The sequence below is a fragment of the Hippocampus comes genome, unplaced genomic scaffold, assembly GCF_001891065.2.
Source record: "Hippocampus comes isolate QL1 unplaced genomic scaffold, H_comes_QL1_v1.1 scaffold57, whole genome shotgun sequence".
Classification (NCBI taxonomy): domain Eukaryota; kingdom Metazoa; phylum Chordata; class Actinopteri; order Syngnathiformes; family Syngnathidae; genus Hippocampus; species Hippocampus comes.
The window spans coordinates 787592-804409 of NW_017805039.1; the positions used below are offsets into that span (position 1 = coordinate 787592).

The window sequence follows — 16818 nt, forward strand, 5'->3', positions numbered from 1 at the left end:
GCAGACCGTTCAACAGCACCGATCTCTCCGCTGAACAAAGCGGGGCTGTGAAAATGCTGCCCATTACAGGCGCAAGACACAAGCGCCCCCGGAGCTGTCCAGCAACGACAGTCAAATGGCGCCGACATTCCTCCCAATCAAAAACAGTGCTGGCATACCCATGCTGCCGAGAAGGCAAAACCACCAAGCACCGAGTCTCCTCCTTGATGAATGTCGTGGCCAAAAAATGCTGAAAACAGTCCACATCAGGTCCACACGACGTAACAACAAACACAAAGTGACAAAACAAACAGAAAAACAACAAAAAAGCAAGGCTCATGAGAGCACTTGCAGATGGCTGCCTACTCGGGCGCCATCTTGGACTTCAACATAACAGTTATAACAGTGAAGTAAATGCAGATGACATAGTGCCAAAATCGCCAATACTGACCTATTCCCCCCCAACATTGCTTATTGATCCCACAAAATAATAAATCGATGTTTGAGTTTGCACACACCAATGTCAAGTTGTTCAAATTCAATGAATAGTTTGAAATGTAACCAATGTAAGTAGTGAACTGCCAGTTGTTACAAAAACAGGGACAAAAAGCACCCAATTCGTGCCACACATTTGTGGGAACTTCTGCAACAAATTTGCAAAGAATTTCCTGAAGAATGTTACATTTTCCGATGTATAAACAAATGCCTGAGCAGTCTTTTCACAATGGCCTTAATAATACTCCATTGCAATTATTAACAATGTAACACTGATCATTTTTGTCTCTCCTTGTCGACAGTTTGATGTGTCCAAGCTCTCACCAGAGGAGAAGTGGAGGTTTGTATCCTATCATCACTCAGTCCCCCGAATCCAAATTAAAGAATCGTAATAAATTGTTTTGGTGTACTGTATTCAAATGTTGCACAGACAGTAGGAGGCTCAGAATGAATGACCGTTTCATGTCATTTTAAAAGCAAACATTTTTCTTAGTAGCTATTACTTAACGAGCTTACGTTTGTGCTGCGTTTTGTGTGTTTGTCCAACAGGGTGGAGCACGCCAAGATGCATGCCAAACACAAAGGCCACGAGGCCATGCACGCAGAGATGGTGCTGATCCTCATTGTCACACTTGTCGTCGCCCAGCTCGTCCTCGTGCAGTGGAAACAGAGACACCCAAAGTCATACAACGTAAGAAAATTGCATTCTCTCATCAGCCGCGGCGAAAAATTCACGATGTTGTTTTCCAAGGCTGGGCATCATTTATTGATCTGTTGCGCAGAATTTTAACTGTCGTTTTGAATTTGAGCATTGTAACTCATGCATGGACAAGTAATGTGCTGTTGTTAGCAAATGTTGACATTGACTAAGCAGCGAGTTGCCGGGGGCGCAAATAAACCAGTCTGTTGATGTCAAATTGTTAAATAAGCACAAAATTGAGGACCGCTGCCGAAGGTGGAAATATCGTTCGGAGCGTTGTGTGAATATACGTTTGTCTGAGCAGCGTCACGGTGGAAATTCGGGCCAGCCTTGAAAGAAAATGAAATTCAGGGTGTCTGCGAAAGGTGTTCAATGAATAAGTTGATGGAGCGGCTTTAGGACTTTATTAAACTGCTTTATATTTCTGGCGTTGTAGTGGTTTTAATATGAATATTTCTTGTAATTGTGACTTCACCGCTGCATTAGGAGTAGATATGCGATTGTCTGTGACGCGACTTTTTTTGTGTCATTTCAAGTTAAAAAGCTTATCTGTTGGTAATTTTTTTTCTCCCTGGTTTACGTGTGTCCACATGCTGCTGTCTTGTAGCTGGTGACTCTGTTCCAGATGTGGGTAGTTCCTCTCTACTTTACTACCAAACTTCACTGGTGGAGGTTCCTGACCACGTGGTTTATCTTCTCTGTCATCACAGCATATATTAGCTACCGTGCCACGCGCAAGCCTCTGGCCTGCACGACACCAAGGTAAAATGCAACTTAGAAATGGCGTGTCTGTTCAAAAATGCAACGTCAGTCCCGACTGGATGTCGTTTTCTTGCCTGCTGCAGATTGGTGTACAAGTGGTTCCTCCTCCTCTACAAGATCAGTTATGCCACCGGGATAGTCGGCTACACTGTTGTCATGTTTACACTCTTTGGTATCAATCTTATCTTCAGGTAGGTCAAAGTGTTTTTTTCTATTTTTTTATACAATCTGTAGACATAACATTGTTAAAAAAAAATGCTATTTTTGGCACAGTCCAATGTTTTGCATCTGACTTGCCAGTAGATAGTGCTGTTTGCCACCATTGGGACTGTTCTAAACATAAATACTGTCCCACCATACCTGAATGTCCGAGTAGTGGAAAGTTTTTTTTTGTTTGTTTGTTTTTGAATTCCATTTGGAAATATTTTGTGCTCAAAGGTCACCTATGATTTTAAAATGGACCGATGGGCAAGGTCATTTATAGATCAAAATGATTTTAAAAAAATCATAAATGAGTGCTTCTTGTTTGTTTCCATTAAGACCATATATTGGCACGTTGAACAGGGGCAAATCAAACCATCACAGATTATCTTACCGGTAATCTGTTTGTATGTAACAGCAGAAAATGGCATATCTGTCCACGTGATGAGAGTTGTCGCTAATCACATGGTGGTCCCTCTTTGTAGGATAAAGCCAGAAGATGCCATGGACTTCGGCGTGTCCCTGCTATTTTACGGACTGTACTACGGTGTCCTCGGAAGGGACTTTGCCGAAATGTGTGCCGACTTCATGGCGTCAACGGTCGGGGTAAGAAACAGATTTTGCTCATCACGGGTGTGACGACTGCTGCTCGGAAAGTCACGTTCACCGTTTCGTCCCTCCCCTTTGTAGTATTACAGCGCGTCCGGAATGCCAACCAAGCATTTGTCTGATGATATCTGCGCCGTATGTGGTCAAGCCATCCTTGTTGATGTCAGTGAGGAGGGCATCATTGAGAACACATTCAGGCTATCCTGCAACCATGTGTATCCTTCACGCTAATATCTGCATCAGAAAGTGAGAGCTGTTTATTAGTAATGAGAGAAGAGAACTACAGTGTTCCCCCGCTATATCACGGTACATCGTCCGTCTGCTTTGTAGAGTTTCGAAGCAATTTTTTTTCCCCCTCGTTTTTTTTTTTTTTTTTTTTAAGAGCACAGTAAATCCCCCTACATCAAGGGTTCAGGTTTCGCGGTCCCGATATTTTGGCTTGCTTTTTTTCGCCGTTTGCCGGCATTTTGCAGTGTTGTTTTGGGTTACCCGGATCTACTGATTCAGAAGAAGCACAGCCAGACAGCAGCTGCCCATAACCGTGTTTGTCACAAAAAAAAAAAAAACCCCAAAACAAAAACAATGATGTGACCATGTTGATGTGCAGTTGTACTATATATGCACATGTAGGTCAAAATCAAGCTTTATTAAACTAGGTGGGCTCTTTGAGTGCTGAGATCTTTTACAAGAGATGCTTGGCCAAGATGGGGCTAATTTCTTACTGTGGCCTGCACGGTAAGAATCTCAAGAGAAAAGCATCATTGTTGCTTTGTTAGCGTCTATAGTTGGCTTTAGCTGTGCAAGCTGGTCCTGGAAAATGCTTCTGGATAGTACTTGGTAGATGGAGGGACCTACACAAAAGAGAGAAAAGGAATTAATATAGCTGTGGGCCTGAGGCGGACCCTTGAGAAACCCCATTTCAGATATTGAGCCATTCAGATGTGAGCCCTTCAAACTGAGCACACAGTTACTGTTATTGCCAACTATGAGAACAGTAAAACACAAACAATGAGGACACACACGCAAGAGCTCTTGTGACCAAAGCTCACACCCAGAGACTGACAGGCAGATGCGCCAATGTCACACACCATCCCACCAGGCCAAATGCATGTCTAACTGACACTCTATGTAGTATTTTCTCCATATTCTTTTATTTTTGTGCGTTCAAATATGGTTCCCCTGTGTTTTAATAAGTTTAAAGTGTGGAAGGGGTTAAACTCAATATAAATATTCTTTGCTTTCCGTACAGTGCAAATTTTCACCTCTGGAGTGTATCCCCTGTGATAAATGGGGCTTTCCTTGTCAACTAATTTCTGTAAAAGCTTTGTCATTCTGATCTGGAAATGCTCCACGGACCAGTTGACCTTTTGTTATGCAAGTCGTTTCATTTTATTTGAATCAACTCTCTTCCCCTACAATTTACTGCCCGCACCACAAATCACAAATCCGTCTATAGCTGATATGAAAAAAATGTGTTCCTTATTTCTGTCTTTCGAAACTGCGTGTTCCCCGTGAGATGACATTTAATGGATTATGAGTATCAGGAATTGCGCAATGAGCAAAGAGCGCTAGTATTTCACTCACCACAGGGTATTGGCATGGACTGTATGGACTTAGAAGTAGCTCCATTTAACTGGTCAAAACCTTCGATCTCATGCAAGAGCTGAACAGAACGTCTCAGTCTGATGTCATTCAGTCCTACAACACTGTCATTCACAATCTCACTAATCATTACATTTCTGACGGTATCAATGAAATCCTTTTTTCATACAGCTCTTGTATTGGATTTCATGTACAATAGCGACTGTTGTATTTAAGCTTCTGTATATTGCATACAACCGAACGCTCTATATTTGCCCTCTTTGTGTAATGTCATTTGGAATCTTTTTTTTTTTTTCTCCTCACCTCCGTTTATGAGTTAAACCGCAGACTCTTTTTGTTTTGGTTTTCGTCCTGATTAACGATTCCGATCCCTGTAAGGGTTTGATCTCCCTTGACTTCACATCCAGGTTCCATGAGTTCTGCATTCGAGGTTGGTGCATCGTGGGAAAGAAGCAGATGTGCCCGTATTGCAAAGAGAAGGTGGATCTGAAGAGGATGTTCAGTAACCCGTATCCTTTTGTCAAATGTCCCGTACTTGAACACGTTTTTTTAATTCGTGGAAGTTCGTGGCCGTCGTTCTTGTTGGACTCATCATTTGCTTCATTGCGAATACTTTACTCGTGAAATATCGTTCAGAGCATCTCAAGGTTAAAGTGTAAATAGCGTTTCCCCCCTGACATAATCGAGTACACAATCTAACCTTGTGCTTCCTGCAGAGAATTCCGTCCTCTTGTCACTTATAGGAAGCGCTGCTACTTAATTTCAGGTAGCATTTTTAGCTCTGTTGGACACAAAGTTCCTCTTCCTTTTTTGTGGCACGGACAGTACACTCCTGTCAACCACAAGAATTAGAGTATTTTGTGATTATTTAGGGGCACCAACATGTCTTTTCCTCACACAAGTTGTTTTTTCGGTCAGGCATTTCCTGTTATAAAGGATGTACCTGGTTTACTGAGGCAAGACGGCCATCTAAAAGGAAGACTAACCTGAAAAAATGAAGTTATGCACGCACATAGTCTATTTCCAAATGCCCTGTAAAATATAAGAGAGGGAGAATATTGACATTTTTGTTGTTGTTCTTTTCCTTAATGTAAGATTTTGTAGCTGGGAAAGGCCACATGTTATGTACGGACAACTTTTAGATTGGCTTCGCTACTTGGTGGCCTGGCAGCCCGTTATTATTGGCTTTGTGCAAGGCATCAACTACATCCTCGGTCTGGAGTGACCGGCAAGTGTGGGGAAACGGAGAGACGTACCACACGCAGAAGAAACCGCTCCGATTCAAATGACTGGGAGCCTGACAATGAACTGAAACATCCGTTTAAAAAAAGTGTCTGTACTTTTTTTGTATATATTTTTAGGCACACGTTACCAGTACTAATGTTTCAATTGAGTCAGGATCTCAATATGTTGTCAATTCTCAGAATTGTCTTCACACCTTAATTGGTTTTTGTAACTAAAGCTCCAGTAAAGATGTTCAGAATCATTAGCTGGCTTCTTTTTTACTTCTGTCTTATGTTTATGAACACACTTTTGGTTACTGTATCGAATGTACATTTCGGACATCAATTTATAAAAGGACAAAGGTGTTTTTTTTTTAATTTATTTTTAGTTTTTTTGTCCCCCTCCCCGAGGGCTTTCTGGCTGATGCCAAAATGGTCTACTCGTTTGCTGAACTTAAACACAAATGTCTCTTGAGTACCCAAAAGGCATGTAACCGGCTTGTAAACCAAATCAAAGCCACATTTAGTCAGATGAGGCTATAACATCTACTCAGAGTTGGGTACAAAGCATTTAGTTGGATGTAAACTCCGCAAAACCGAAGTAGGAACTACTACATAACATGTGGAGGAAATCCCCCTGGAACTCAACTTTAACACAGTGGTTGTCACTGTAATAAGGAAGTTGATCCTCTGAGTTGTATATAAGGACATCACGCATGTTTCGAATCAGCAGTCAGTGATAAACACCGAAAAGAGTCACCATGACGCTGTCGTCTGTCATCAAAGGTAAACCCTCCTTACTGATGCCAGCACACTTCATTCAGTGGTTTATTGTAAACAAGTCATTTCCCTCCACAGCTTTGGGGTCTTTAAGTCTATTGGTGGCAGATGCCGCTCCAGGTATGAGTTCGTTTTTTGTTTTTTGTTTTTTCTTTTTGGGGGCGTGACGTTCTGTCTAAATCAACTAAGTATTGATTCATTTTTATTTCTGTCCAGCAGTGTCTGAATATTCAGCGCCAGTCATCATTGGACCTGACTGTATGCAAATCAAGGCACAACCAGGTAAGACTCAATCAGCCCATGGGCCTTGATCTTGGGGGGGGGTTCAAAAGGGTGTGTTGAAAAGCCATTAGCACAGTGAATTATGAAACATCTTCAACATTAAAAAAAAAAGAAAAGAACGAATTACAATTTTGAGACGCTTTGACAAATGTTGGTCTTTAGTGTCTCAAACACGTTGATGCATTTTCCTTTTTAGGGCATCCATTGGTTCTCCATTGTCAAGCTCTGACCAACTATGGCCAAGATGTGACGCTCCTCTACTGGCTCATCAATGGCTCATTCCCTGAAGACGTTCCCAGCAATGATAGAATAACTGAGTTAGAGACGTGAGTATTGCGGCGCTTTACAGAAAAAGCGAGTACCTGTTTTATGCTTCACGTGTTATACTCTGTATCTGTGTGTCTGATTTAGATTCACCTTAGAGGATGGTGCGATTCAGCTCGGGAGTTTGCTGCTGAAGAACGTCACCTTAGAGGACCTCAATGCCACTTTCACCTGTGTGGTGATCAATAGTGCTGGAATGGTGCATAAGAATGTAACACTAACAGCAAAAGGTTATGCGTGGGGGAAAAAAATGGAAAGTAACATCAGGCGAAACACCGAGACGACTTAAAGTTAGGCTAGCGCAGTTAGAATATTTAATGAGAATGTAAAATGTCTCATTTTTAGATGGTACGGTATCTACTGTATACATGCCTTTGCATCGTACTGTATTTTGCTATTTACTCCAGCAGGGGGCAGAGTATTACTAGAAAGGGGTGGAGCCCAGCTTGTTTTATTTTAGAAACCAGAGTTGCCTACTCTATGATAGTAATTGATTCAGACTTCTGTCTCATTTATACCTCGTAAAGATGAGAGCCTTTTCATCGATTTTTTTTTATTTGTTGTTGGTGTTGTTGTCCCTTGTCATGGAACTGAAGCTGAGAGTGGGTTGGGCGATGGTCTATGACTCTGCTGTGTAATGCCTGCAATGAAATGTGCAATCCAATCCAGTAACGATTAAATTCTTTTTGACGTGAAGTACAATCACAGCTCGAGTCTTAGTTTGGCCCTTTTGATCGATTTACGAGTAAGGTTTGAGCCAAGAGTCTCACGAGCGTGTGAAAAGCTTGGCAGTAGATGAGACTTGGTTCCACTGTCAGCTCTCTGGGATGTTCTAAATGCCTGTCATCTTTTTTCGATGCACCCTGACCTCCAGCAGACACTGCATCCCAAGCGAAGCCCTGGTCACGACTGCTCTTTCACGCTTGTCAATCAAGCTATGCCACTGAACATGTATTATTTTTATTTTTTTTAGGTTTTCCAGGTTTGGGTTCTGAATTGTAACCGTTCAATATTGAGGGTGAATCACAATGATTAACGCAATAATAAGAGTATTCACTTCAAACAACAAACACAGTAAAAAATGTATGTGTCTTAGTTAAGGCTGTGTGGCTGTGCAATGAATACATAGTGAGTCCCAGCCTGGAGCTGTTTCCAGTAGAGCAGTAGGAAAAGCAGCATCCTTGTCTCATTGGTGAGCGTCCTTCCACTACACTGCCCTTTGTGCGATGGAAGCTGAGCAGCCACAAAGAAGGCAGGAAGAAACATTGCGCTTATGGGGTGGGGTGGGGGGGCTTTTTTGTGCCCGCTGGCATGGGAGAGGCGCACAAGCCGGAGCTGAAATGGCATGTGGATAGTTTGGGAGAAAGGGTAATGGGTTGAGATATATAGATATATATATTTTTTAAATACACGCTGAATGTCAAATGTAAAAATATCCAACCAACCTCTACTGACCAGTTTGGAGGTGATCAGGGGCTTACACCACAAATGCTGAAGAGACCTTTACGTCATTTTTTTTCCCCTCAAGCATGGTCACCTCTGATGATGCAATTTTTTTATTTTTATCCTGAGATGATATTGTCCTACTAATTAAATACATTTAACCTCTGCAGTAATTATGATTTATGACGGAACAAGGTTATGTGGAGGAAAAACACGACATGGTAGTTGCATTTATGACGCTACGCTAGGGAGAACACAGTGATGGAAATATTTAAAAATATTCTTCCTCCGTCCGCACTTGGTTATGTTTTCTGTGGCCGTGTTTTGTTTGTCAGCTTACTTACTCAAAAACTAAACAGCCGATTTCCGACTTTGTTGTTGCACCAGGGAGGCAAGTAACACTACAAGGCTGCTGTTCATCCCTCTACACAGTGGTGGAAATATTTAAAAATATTCTTCCTTCGTCCGCACTTGGTCATGTTTTCTGTGGCTGTGTTTTGTTTGTTAGCATGCTTACTTACTCAAAAACTAAACAGCCGATTTTCGACTTTGTTGCATTTTAAAGACTTGTTATTGCACCAGGGATGCAAGTAACACTACAAGGCTGCTGTTCATCCCTCTCTACTGCCTCATTCTTGTCAGTGCCGCTCTTCTAATTGCAGAATTTGCTGTTCACCACAGTATGTTCAGAGAAAAATAATGTTTCCGAATTTGTGGATAAAACAGCTCCCAGATGTGCAATGCAAGTGAATAACTGGACACATGGTGCCGTTTACTGCCCAAAATAAAAACCGGGCATCATAAGCAAATACTCCGTTACATTATTAACATTAGCAAAGCCCGGTTGAATGAAATAAGCTAGCAAATATGGGGCCACATTGGGGTGAGATTCCCCAATCTGACCTACCATTGGGGGTCTCCAGTTGTGTCGTCGATTTGGGATGCACTTTAGGACGACTGGTTTACACTGTGTGTGTAAAAAAGAAAAACAGGAATAAAGCCCAAAAATGTTTTACTTGCGGAGGTAGAAAATGTAAACACTACACTGTGTGTATGTGGCAAACGCCCCATTGCCAGTGTGGAAAAAAGAAAAACGGGAATAAAGCCCAAAAATGTTTTACTTGCGCAGGTAGAAAATGTATACACTACACTGTGTGTATGTGGCAAACGCCCCATTGCCAGTGTGTTGAAAATATGCACTGAGCCATCAAGTATGCACTTCCTATTAGAAGCGAATGTTAGCAAATGTGTAAAAAAGAAAAACAGGAATAAAGCCCAAAAATGTTTTACTTGCGGAGGTAGAAAATGTAAACACTACACTGTGTGTATGTGGCAAACGCCCCATTGCCAGTGTGTTGAAAATATGCACTGAGCCATCAAGTATGCACTTCCTATTAGAAGCGAATGTTAGCAAATGTTGGAGCAAATGAGGATAGTTCAAGCTTGTTTTTTTTTTTCTCCCCCTCTTCCTCCCTTGTGGGTTCTTTCTGATTTCCGGGTGGAGGGTTCCCGGTCCCGTTTGTCCTGGCGCGTTTGGCTGCCGCTGCTCAACCCGTATTGTATTATGTTTTATTGTTTTTGTTATTGTAAAGTGTCCTTGGGTGTCTTGAAAGGCGCTTATAAATAAAATGTATTATTATTATCTGTCCAACCATACTAATTGCAGCTCTGCTTACCCTTTGGCTTGGACATAAGAAGGGTGTTGCAACAGTGGAGCACGTGGGTGTTTCAGACGTTGGAGTGTGGTGGCCAGAGTCGCTTGAAAGTGACTCTTTTTCCTGATTGGCTGGGCGAAATCGCCGTTTTATTGGCTTCAAGTAAGATACCGTAAACTCCCAGTCACTATTATTTAATTGTTTTCTTGCTTATTAAGAGCTAAGAGGTGTGACCCGCAAAACTCAAGTTCGTATCTTGCATTGTTCGAACGCCTCATAATTGATTTCCATTGTACAAAGTGTTCTCGTCATCTCTGAAATTCCTCCAGGAAGCCCCTCCTAGTACTGGCCCCTTCCCACGAGCTCGGTTGGCATGAATCAGCCTGCGTATCCACGCACTTTGCGCGCTGTGGGCTGTGCCTCCTCCATGTCTGTGCGGCGGCGTTAGGGAGGATGCTCGCCGGAGGCTTCCTTCGCTCTCAAGAGTCCGACGCAAAGTAGCCACTGGCTGCTTCTCCTCCTTCCTCGTCTCCCCCGATGCTGATGCTGCTGCTGGAAGAAGCGAGGTCGTGCAGCATCCCCACACCGTCCGCGGAGCCTGACGCGCATGACAAGTGAACGAGCTCTTTGACGGCAGCCAGCAAGTAGAGGAATGTGCCCAAGTGTGGTTTTTAAACCACACCGAGGAGCTACCTCTTGTTTTGTTTTTTTCTTAACAATTACTTACACCCCGAAGAGCAAAGCACAGCTCACGTGATTGATCGCACGTTACGTTTTGTACCTCTTTTTTTGAAAAATTTTGTGTATCACTGCTAGCGGCGTTGGTGGTTTGCAGCCTGGCGGAGGTTGTTTTTCTTTGCTTTGGTCACGCGTGGACAAGACAAACTTGTGCATGGCTCTGGTCATGGAGCCCGTCAGCAAGTGGAGCTCCAGTCAAGTGGTGGACTGGATGAAAGGTAAGATTCGATCACACACCAAATGCATGGACCAAGATTGAGAAAACGTGCACTGCGTGCCTCGTGTACAAAAGACACTAAACACCTGATGAGCCTCAGCTTTAAATTACAGCATTTAATCATCGGATCGATTTTTTCTTCCCCCCCACAGTGGGAAGCAATCGCCCTTTTAACCAGCTCTGCTCTCAGCCGAACAAATCCCATTCAAATGTCTCTTAACGATGTCAACAAACCTCTATTGTGCTCTTTTGTTACCGGCGTTTCACAGGAGGAGACCCGGAGGGGGAAATCGATTCAGTTTTGCCCATCGAGAATTAACCTTTTAATTGAATTCGGTCAAAAAATCCGAACGCAGTCAACACATTGACGAAATCCCCATTAAGGCTTTTATATTCAATGTTGTGCGGCACACTCGTCCAGATGCCCAGTAAGAAGTCATCCTGCCAACAGGCCATTTGATTAGGTACACCTGCACAGGTCTGGTGATTGGTTTTATAGAGACGATAATTCCATTCATGTGTTCCTGATTATAATACAGCTCGTGTAGCGGTTAATAAAAGTGCATCAAAACACAAAAGTGTCCCTAATATTTTGACCAGGGAGCTGACAGTATATTCGAAGGCGGTCGTGCACCACTACCATGAAGCCATAACATTAAATATCTGACATTGTTGGAGGCTTTTAAAACAGTCGTAAAGCCTCAAATTGCATCCCAATACTCATCTCTTAGGCTGTTTTTTTAGAAATACTATTTTAAAGCGTCACAGCATGGTGATGAGTGGTTCCCGGAGATCTGGGTTCGAATCTCTGTTTGGAATTTCCATGTTCTCTTCCCCTGTGTTTGATTTATAGCTATAAAATCACAAATGGTTGGATGGACCTCTTGAGATTTCTCTGCGACGACAGATTGAGAAGAAACGTAGTACTAAAAGTTGATGAAGCTTTCTGGTGCTTGTTTTGCAAATCACTACTTATGTTAAATATAGTTTCTTGCAGGGAATGGAATACGCATGAATGGTTGATAGCTAGAAGGGTCCTTTCCTCCTCTTTCTATGTCAGCGGACGTTACCAGGAATGCTAAATGTGTTCGCTATGTGAGCTGTGTTGTTTTGCTGTGCCACACACTCACGTGTTTGATCACACAGCCTCGGGGGATGCTTCAAATGATTTATACCTTTTTTAGCACAAACAGACACACACACCCTCGGAACTATAAAGATGATGGCTTTTTTTTTTTTTTAACAGGCTCAGATGTATTTCAGGTAAAAGGGTCACATCATAATAATGGTACAAACAGATGTTTTTGCTTGTCTTGTGGCTCGGTTTAAAAATTCTCACACTTGTCGTCAGATGATGTGATACATGAGATGATGCAGAGACTGGAGCAGTTTAAACCGAGATGATGTGTAAAGAAATGAAGGGGCGAAGAGAATGTTTAGTTTCCCACATGTGACAAGTGGAGCAGTGACGGTTCCAGTGCCCGGGGCCCAGTAATGGTGATGTAAAGTGAGGGGGAGAGGTGGGGGGTGTTGGTGGTGGTGGTGGTGGTGGTAAGGGGCCTTCAGTCTTGTCCCAGCTTCTGAGGCCTGGCTACATTTTGCAGTTACTATTCAGCGGCTTCATTATTTGCATAAGGGTCCGTGATGTCACAGGAGGCCAAACAAGGGCGCCCTGTGACCTTCCCACAATCCCGCTCTCCACCCCCCAACCATCGTGCTTTGTGTGCGCAAGACGCTTTCTTCCCAGCTGTGACAAAGCCGCTTTAAAGGAGAGATTCTCATTAGGGGAAGAGAAAAGAATTCCAGCTTTGACTCCTTGTTGGAATAAGATGCACCATAAAAGTGCAAATACATTTGATGAAAGTGTCACAATGCATTTTTCAACATGTGTGTGTTTTTCCCGTTTGTTTGTGAGGCACATGATTGATGACATTTATATATGTCCACATTTCTTGGCTACTCCCTCTGTTCCTCACACAATATAACACTGATCAATGACGGTCCAAATCCATAATTTAACATGTTATTTTCCCGTTCCAGTGGTTTCGACATCACAAGGCGCCTTTAATTTCTTCTACTCGTAACTGATAATCTGGTTCGCTCATGACATGGACAAGAAAAGTCATGGCAGAGATTATTTAGTGGCATCAGCACGCTATCCTTTTTATAGTTATACTGTCAAGTGTCAAACAAGATAGTTTTGCCTCATTGAAGAGTAGTTTGAAATATTCACCTGATTTGTTTCATAAAATGCAATACAGAATAAATGAAAACCGTCAATTATAAATAATAAATTGTCCATGGGCGTGAATGTGATAGCGAATTGTTTGTTTGTATGGGATCTGCAAATGGCTGGCAACCAGGCCAGGGTGTCTCCCACCTCTTGTGAAAAGTTGGCTTGGGTAGTTTCTGCTTTTCACCCTTTTGAGGACATCTTCCAGAAATTATGGGTGAACATATGGTACAGTGTTATATACCTGTACACATTAGATGGAATTAAAATGTTAACTTCCGCCTGAATCGGGTCGTGTACAGTTCTAAGATTGCGCATGTGTAGTGTGTACTGATAAAAACATTTGAAGCATTTCCTGGCACAGCTTCTCAAATTTTTTTGTATAAGTTGAACGTACATATATACTGTACTGTCTATTTTTTAACATTTATTTTTGAACATGAAAACAAGAATAAAAACTGCATCCACAATAGAAAATGAAAAACATAACACATTTTCCATGTTCATAAAAGTGAATGTAGCACATTACCGGTGGCTGTGACAGTACAGTAGAACGGATAATGTTGAACACAATCTGTTGTGGAAGCCTTGTCGATGTCCGCTTTATTGCCATACTTTTTTCCCCATAGATTGCAATTTAAATGGGTCCTCTATTTTGTAGCATATTTCTTTTATTACGTCCTGCTATTTTGGAAATCCTTGCCCACACCCCACTGCATAGTTTCTATGACAACATAGGGAATACTTCATTGACATAATGAGTCTGAATTAATTTGCTTAAATGGCTGATTAGTTCGGCCTTTACGTTTTGTGCAAACCATGAAACTTCTTTATGTTTCCTCGCTAGTGTTGAGCTGCCAGTTGAACTTGGTCTGAATGCTTGATCGGCCCCATACGGAATTGCATGTATCGGTATTTGATTGAACCAACGCGATGCGGAATTTCTCTTTGTGTGAGATGCGAATAGACTGTGTGTCTACAAAAACAAATCCCTTAAAGTAATTTGGTTCTCTTATTAGCATGCTGGGCACCATCCAGTGACATTTTACTGTGAGTTTTATTCACATTTTACTCAGGTATAAAATCAATTAAAAAACACACACACTTTCCTGGGTCAATTCGAGATACTCTTCTGCTTGAGCAGAGTTTAATATGAAAGCCAAAATCACAGTAATCGCTCGAGGAAAATTACATTCAAGTCAATCTGATAGCTATGACACACGATCGCTAAAATTAAAAAGAAAAAAGAATGGATGAACATTTTGAGCATCGATTGAATTTGAATTTATTGAACTGGTTTTGTATACTCCATGTCATGCAAAAATAAATAGCGCTTCCTTGAATCAATAATACAATTACTTACACTCATTACAGAGTCTTTGGGAGTTTAAAATGATCAAGATCAGGTCTAAAAATCAGGATTATTTAATTCTACAAAAACATTTCTAACTCTCAGGGAGTTTTGTGCCCATACCCTGCACAACACACTTCCAAGGATGGAGGCAGACAGACGACACATTTTAACAACAACCGCACCAAAAGATTGAACACCTGCTGCCTCACTGAATGATGTAAAAACAAAACAACCCCGCAAAAAAAAAACAAGCTGAGCACAGAAGGTCTGCTCATTTTAGGTCGGTGCTTTTTTTTTTTTTCTCTTTTCAAAGTCATGCTGAAAAATGATCCTCAGGTTTGTTGACTACAGCTATCTGTTGCTTTCCCCAAAAGAACCAAAGACATAACAACAACAACAACAAAAAAAATGCAATCAGAATCTTCAATGCGAGAATGTTTGCCTGACTTATAGATGCAAAAAAAAAATGCGCCATTGCCAGGCAACAAACAGTTAGCAAGTGTGTGAGTTGGCCTTGTTTGCTTCCCTCAGGACTGGACGACTGCCTGCAGCAGTACATCAAGACTTTCGAGAGGGAGAAAGTCGGGGGGGACCAGCTGCTCCGTATCACCCACCAGGAACTGGAGGACTTGGGAGTGTCCAGGATCGGCCATCAGGAGCTCATACTGGAGGCGGTGGACTTGCTATGTGCGCTGGTGAGTCTAAACTTCCCACACGGCCTCTCCCACACTTGTTTTTGCTTCAGTTTGGAAGAAGCAGTTCCACATTTCATGGACAAACCCCGACATGCCATCGGGCACATGAAAAGAGAAGGTTGTCAATAGACTCATGAGAAGGTTAGACGGCGCGGAAAAGTGGAAGAAAGATGAAGATGACAGAGACACATGGAGAGACAGAATGGCGATTTAGTGCACCGGGGGTCGCAGATGCAATCTGAATGTAAAAATCCCCTCATCCTACATCCCTGCACAGGGGCCTTGCTTCAGCCGCAAAGCTTCTTACATAACTCGGATTTACTTTTAAGTCTCTCAGGCACTGCCGTATTCGATATGATTAGTGTCCCTCCTGCCGCGCTCTCCTCGCCCAGAAGGACGCAATAGACTCTCCCGAGGCCCGCGGGCCCGCTTTGGCGTACGGCCTAGCGAGGGATTGCGCCTCACGTGCCGCATCTTCAGCCGTGCCACATGTTGACCTCACACCACACAAACACTTCATCCGACTTCATATGATCAAAGTGCTCGACAGTCTGACAAAGTCAATTCTTCTCTAGAATTACGGACTGGAGACAGAGAATCTCAAGACCCTCTCTCATAAGCTCAACGCTTCAGCCAAGAACCTGCAGAACTTTATCGCCGGGAGACGGCGCAGCGGCCACTATGACGGCCGAGCCACTCGTAAGCTACCCAATGACTTCCTCACCTCCGTGGTGGACCTCATTGCCGCTGCCAAAAGCCTTCTGGCGTGGCTCGATAGGTGAGATCGTGATTGATTCCATGTATGGCACGCATTCAAAACGGAATTGTTGACCTCAGAGGAGAAATCATCTCACGGTTAATTCCAGGTGCTCCTTCTTCTCCAGGTCGCCATTTGCCTCGGTGGCTGATTACGGCGTCACCAGGAACAACGTGATCCAGCTCTGTCTGGAGCTCACCACAATTGTACAGCAGGTACAGATTCGTTGACATTGCTTGGTCACGTACAGCGGTGGTGCCCAAACGCTTGAGAATTTAGAGTCTACCCCGCCAAGTGCCCAAATTCCGTACAGCAGGGGTCCCCAACCTTTTTTGCCTCACGGACCGGTTTAACGTCAGACAATATTTTCAGGGACCGGCCTTAAAGGCCGGATAAATACAACAAAATAATATGACATGACCAGCATGAAAACTGTGGTATTTTCGAAACATAATACCGTACTGGCCCAAATATAAGACAGTGTTTTTTTGCATTGAAATGTGACTGAAAAAGTGGGGGTCGACCTTAAAGGCTGGATAAATACAACAAAATAATATGACCGGCATGAAAACTGTGGTATTTTCGAAACATAATACTGTACCGTACTGGCTCGAATATAAGACGGTGTTTTCTGAATTGAAATGTGACTGAAAAAGTGGGTGTCGTCTTATATTCGGGGTCTAGACATTATACCCATTCATGACGTTAGATGGCGCCAGATATCAATGAAGCGAATGCTGAACTTGACTCCCCAGGCCAAAGTGAACCC

General features: G+C 42.7%; 3 protein-coding genes across 9 annotated transcripts in view; all 3 read left to right on the forward strand.

Annotated features, from left to right (window-relative positions):
- The window catches only part of rnf121 (ring finger protein 121), a 6998-nt gene extending 1164 nt beyond the window's left edge, over positions 1-5834 (forward strand). Inside the window, exons 2-9 of the mRNA XM_019864317.1 lie at positions 777-814; positions 1024-1165; positions 1782-1936; positions 2020-2127; positions 2623-2743; positions 2828-2961; positions 4756-4857; positions 5453-5834. Of these exons, the coding sequence (XP_019719876.1) occupies positions 777-814; positions 1024-1165; positions 1782-1936; positions 2020-2127; positions 2623-2743; positions 2828-2961; positions 4756-4857; positions 5453-5573 (921 nt within the window). The 3' untranslated portion in view covers positions 5574-5834. The remainder of the gene's footprint in view (positions 1-776; positions 815-1023; positions 1166-1781; positions 1937-2019; positions 2128-2622; positions 2744-2827; positions 2962-4755; positions 4858-5452) is intronic.
- A 172-nt stretch (positions 5835-6006) lies between these two features.
- LOC109512511 (interleukin-1 receptor accessory protein-like) lies at positions 6007-7659 on the forward strand. 4 transcript variants are annotated; one of them, XM_019864320.1, is made up of 5 exons: positions 6010-6357; positions 6430-6471; positions 6568-6633; positions 6830-6959; positions 7045-7659. In XM_019864320.1, exons 1-5 carry the CDS (start codon positions 6333-6335, stop codon positions 7244-7246), a joined length of 465 nt encoding a protein of 154 aa, XP_019719879.1. In that variant the 5' UTR covers positions 6010-6332; the 3' UTR covers positions 7247-7659. The 4 variants fall into 4 exon arrangements, with proteins under 4 accessions (XP_019719877.1, XP_019719879.1, XP_019719878.1 ...); XM_019864321.1 differs by having other exon boundaries at positions 6036-6357; positions 6571-6633; XM_019864318.1 differs by having other exon boundaries at positions 6007-6471.
- A 2452-nt stretch (positions 7660-10111) lies between these two features.
- LOC109512555 (connector enhancer of kinase suppressor of ras 2-like) overlaps positions 10112-16818 on the forward strand; it is a 26433-nt gene continuing 19726 nt past the window's right edge. The window contains exons 1-5 of one of the 4 annotated variants that reach the window (XM_019864390.1): positions 10112-10717; positions 10872-11011; positions 15129-15292; positions 15868-16070; positions 16159-16264. In XM_019864390.1, the coding sequence (XP_019719949.1) occupies positions 10948-11011; positions 15129-15292; positions 15868-16070; positions 16159-16264 (537 nt within the window). In that variant the 5' untranslated portion in view covers positions 10112-10717; positions 10872-10947. Of the gene's footprint in view, positions 11012-15128; positions 15293-15867; positions 16071-16158; positions 16265-16818 lie in introns of all 4 variants that reach the window. The other 3 variants (XM_019864393.1, XM_019864391.1, XM_019864394.1) reach the window with 3 other exon arrangements.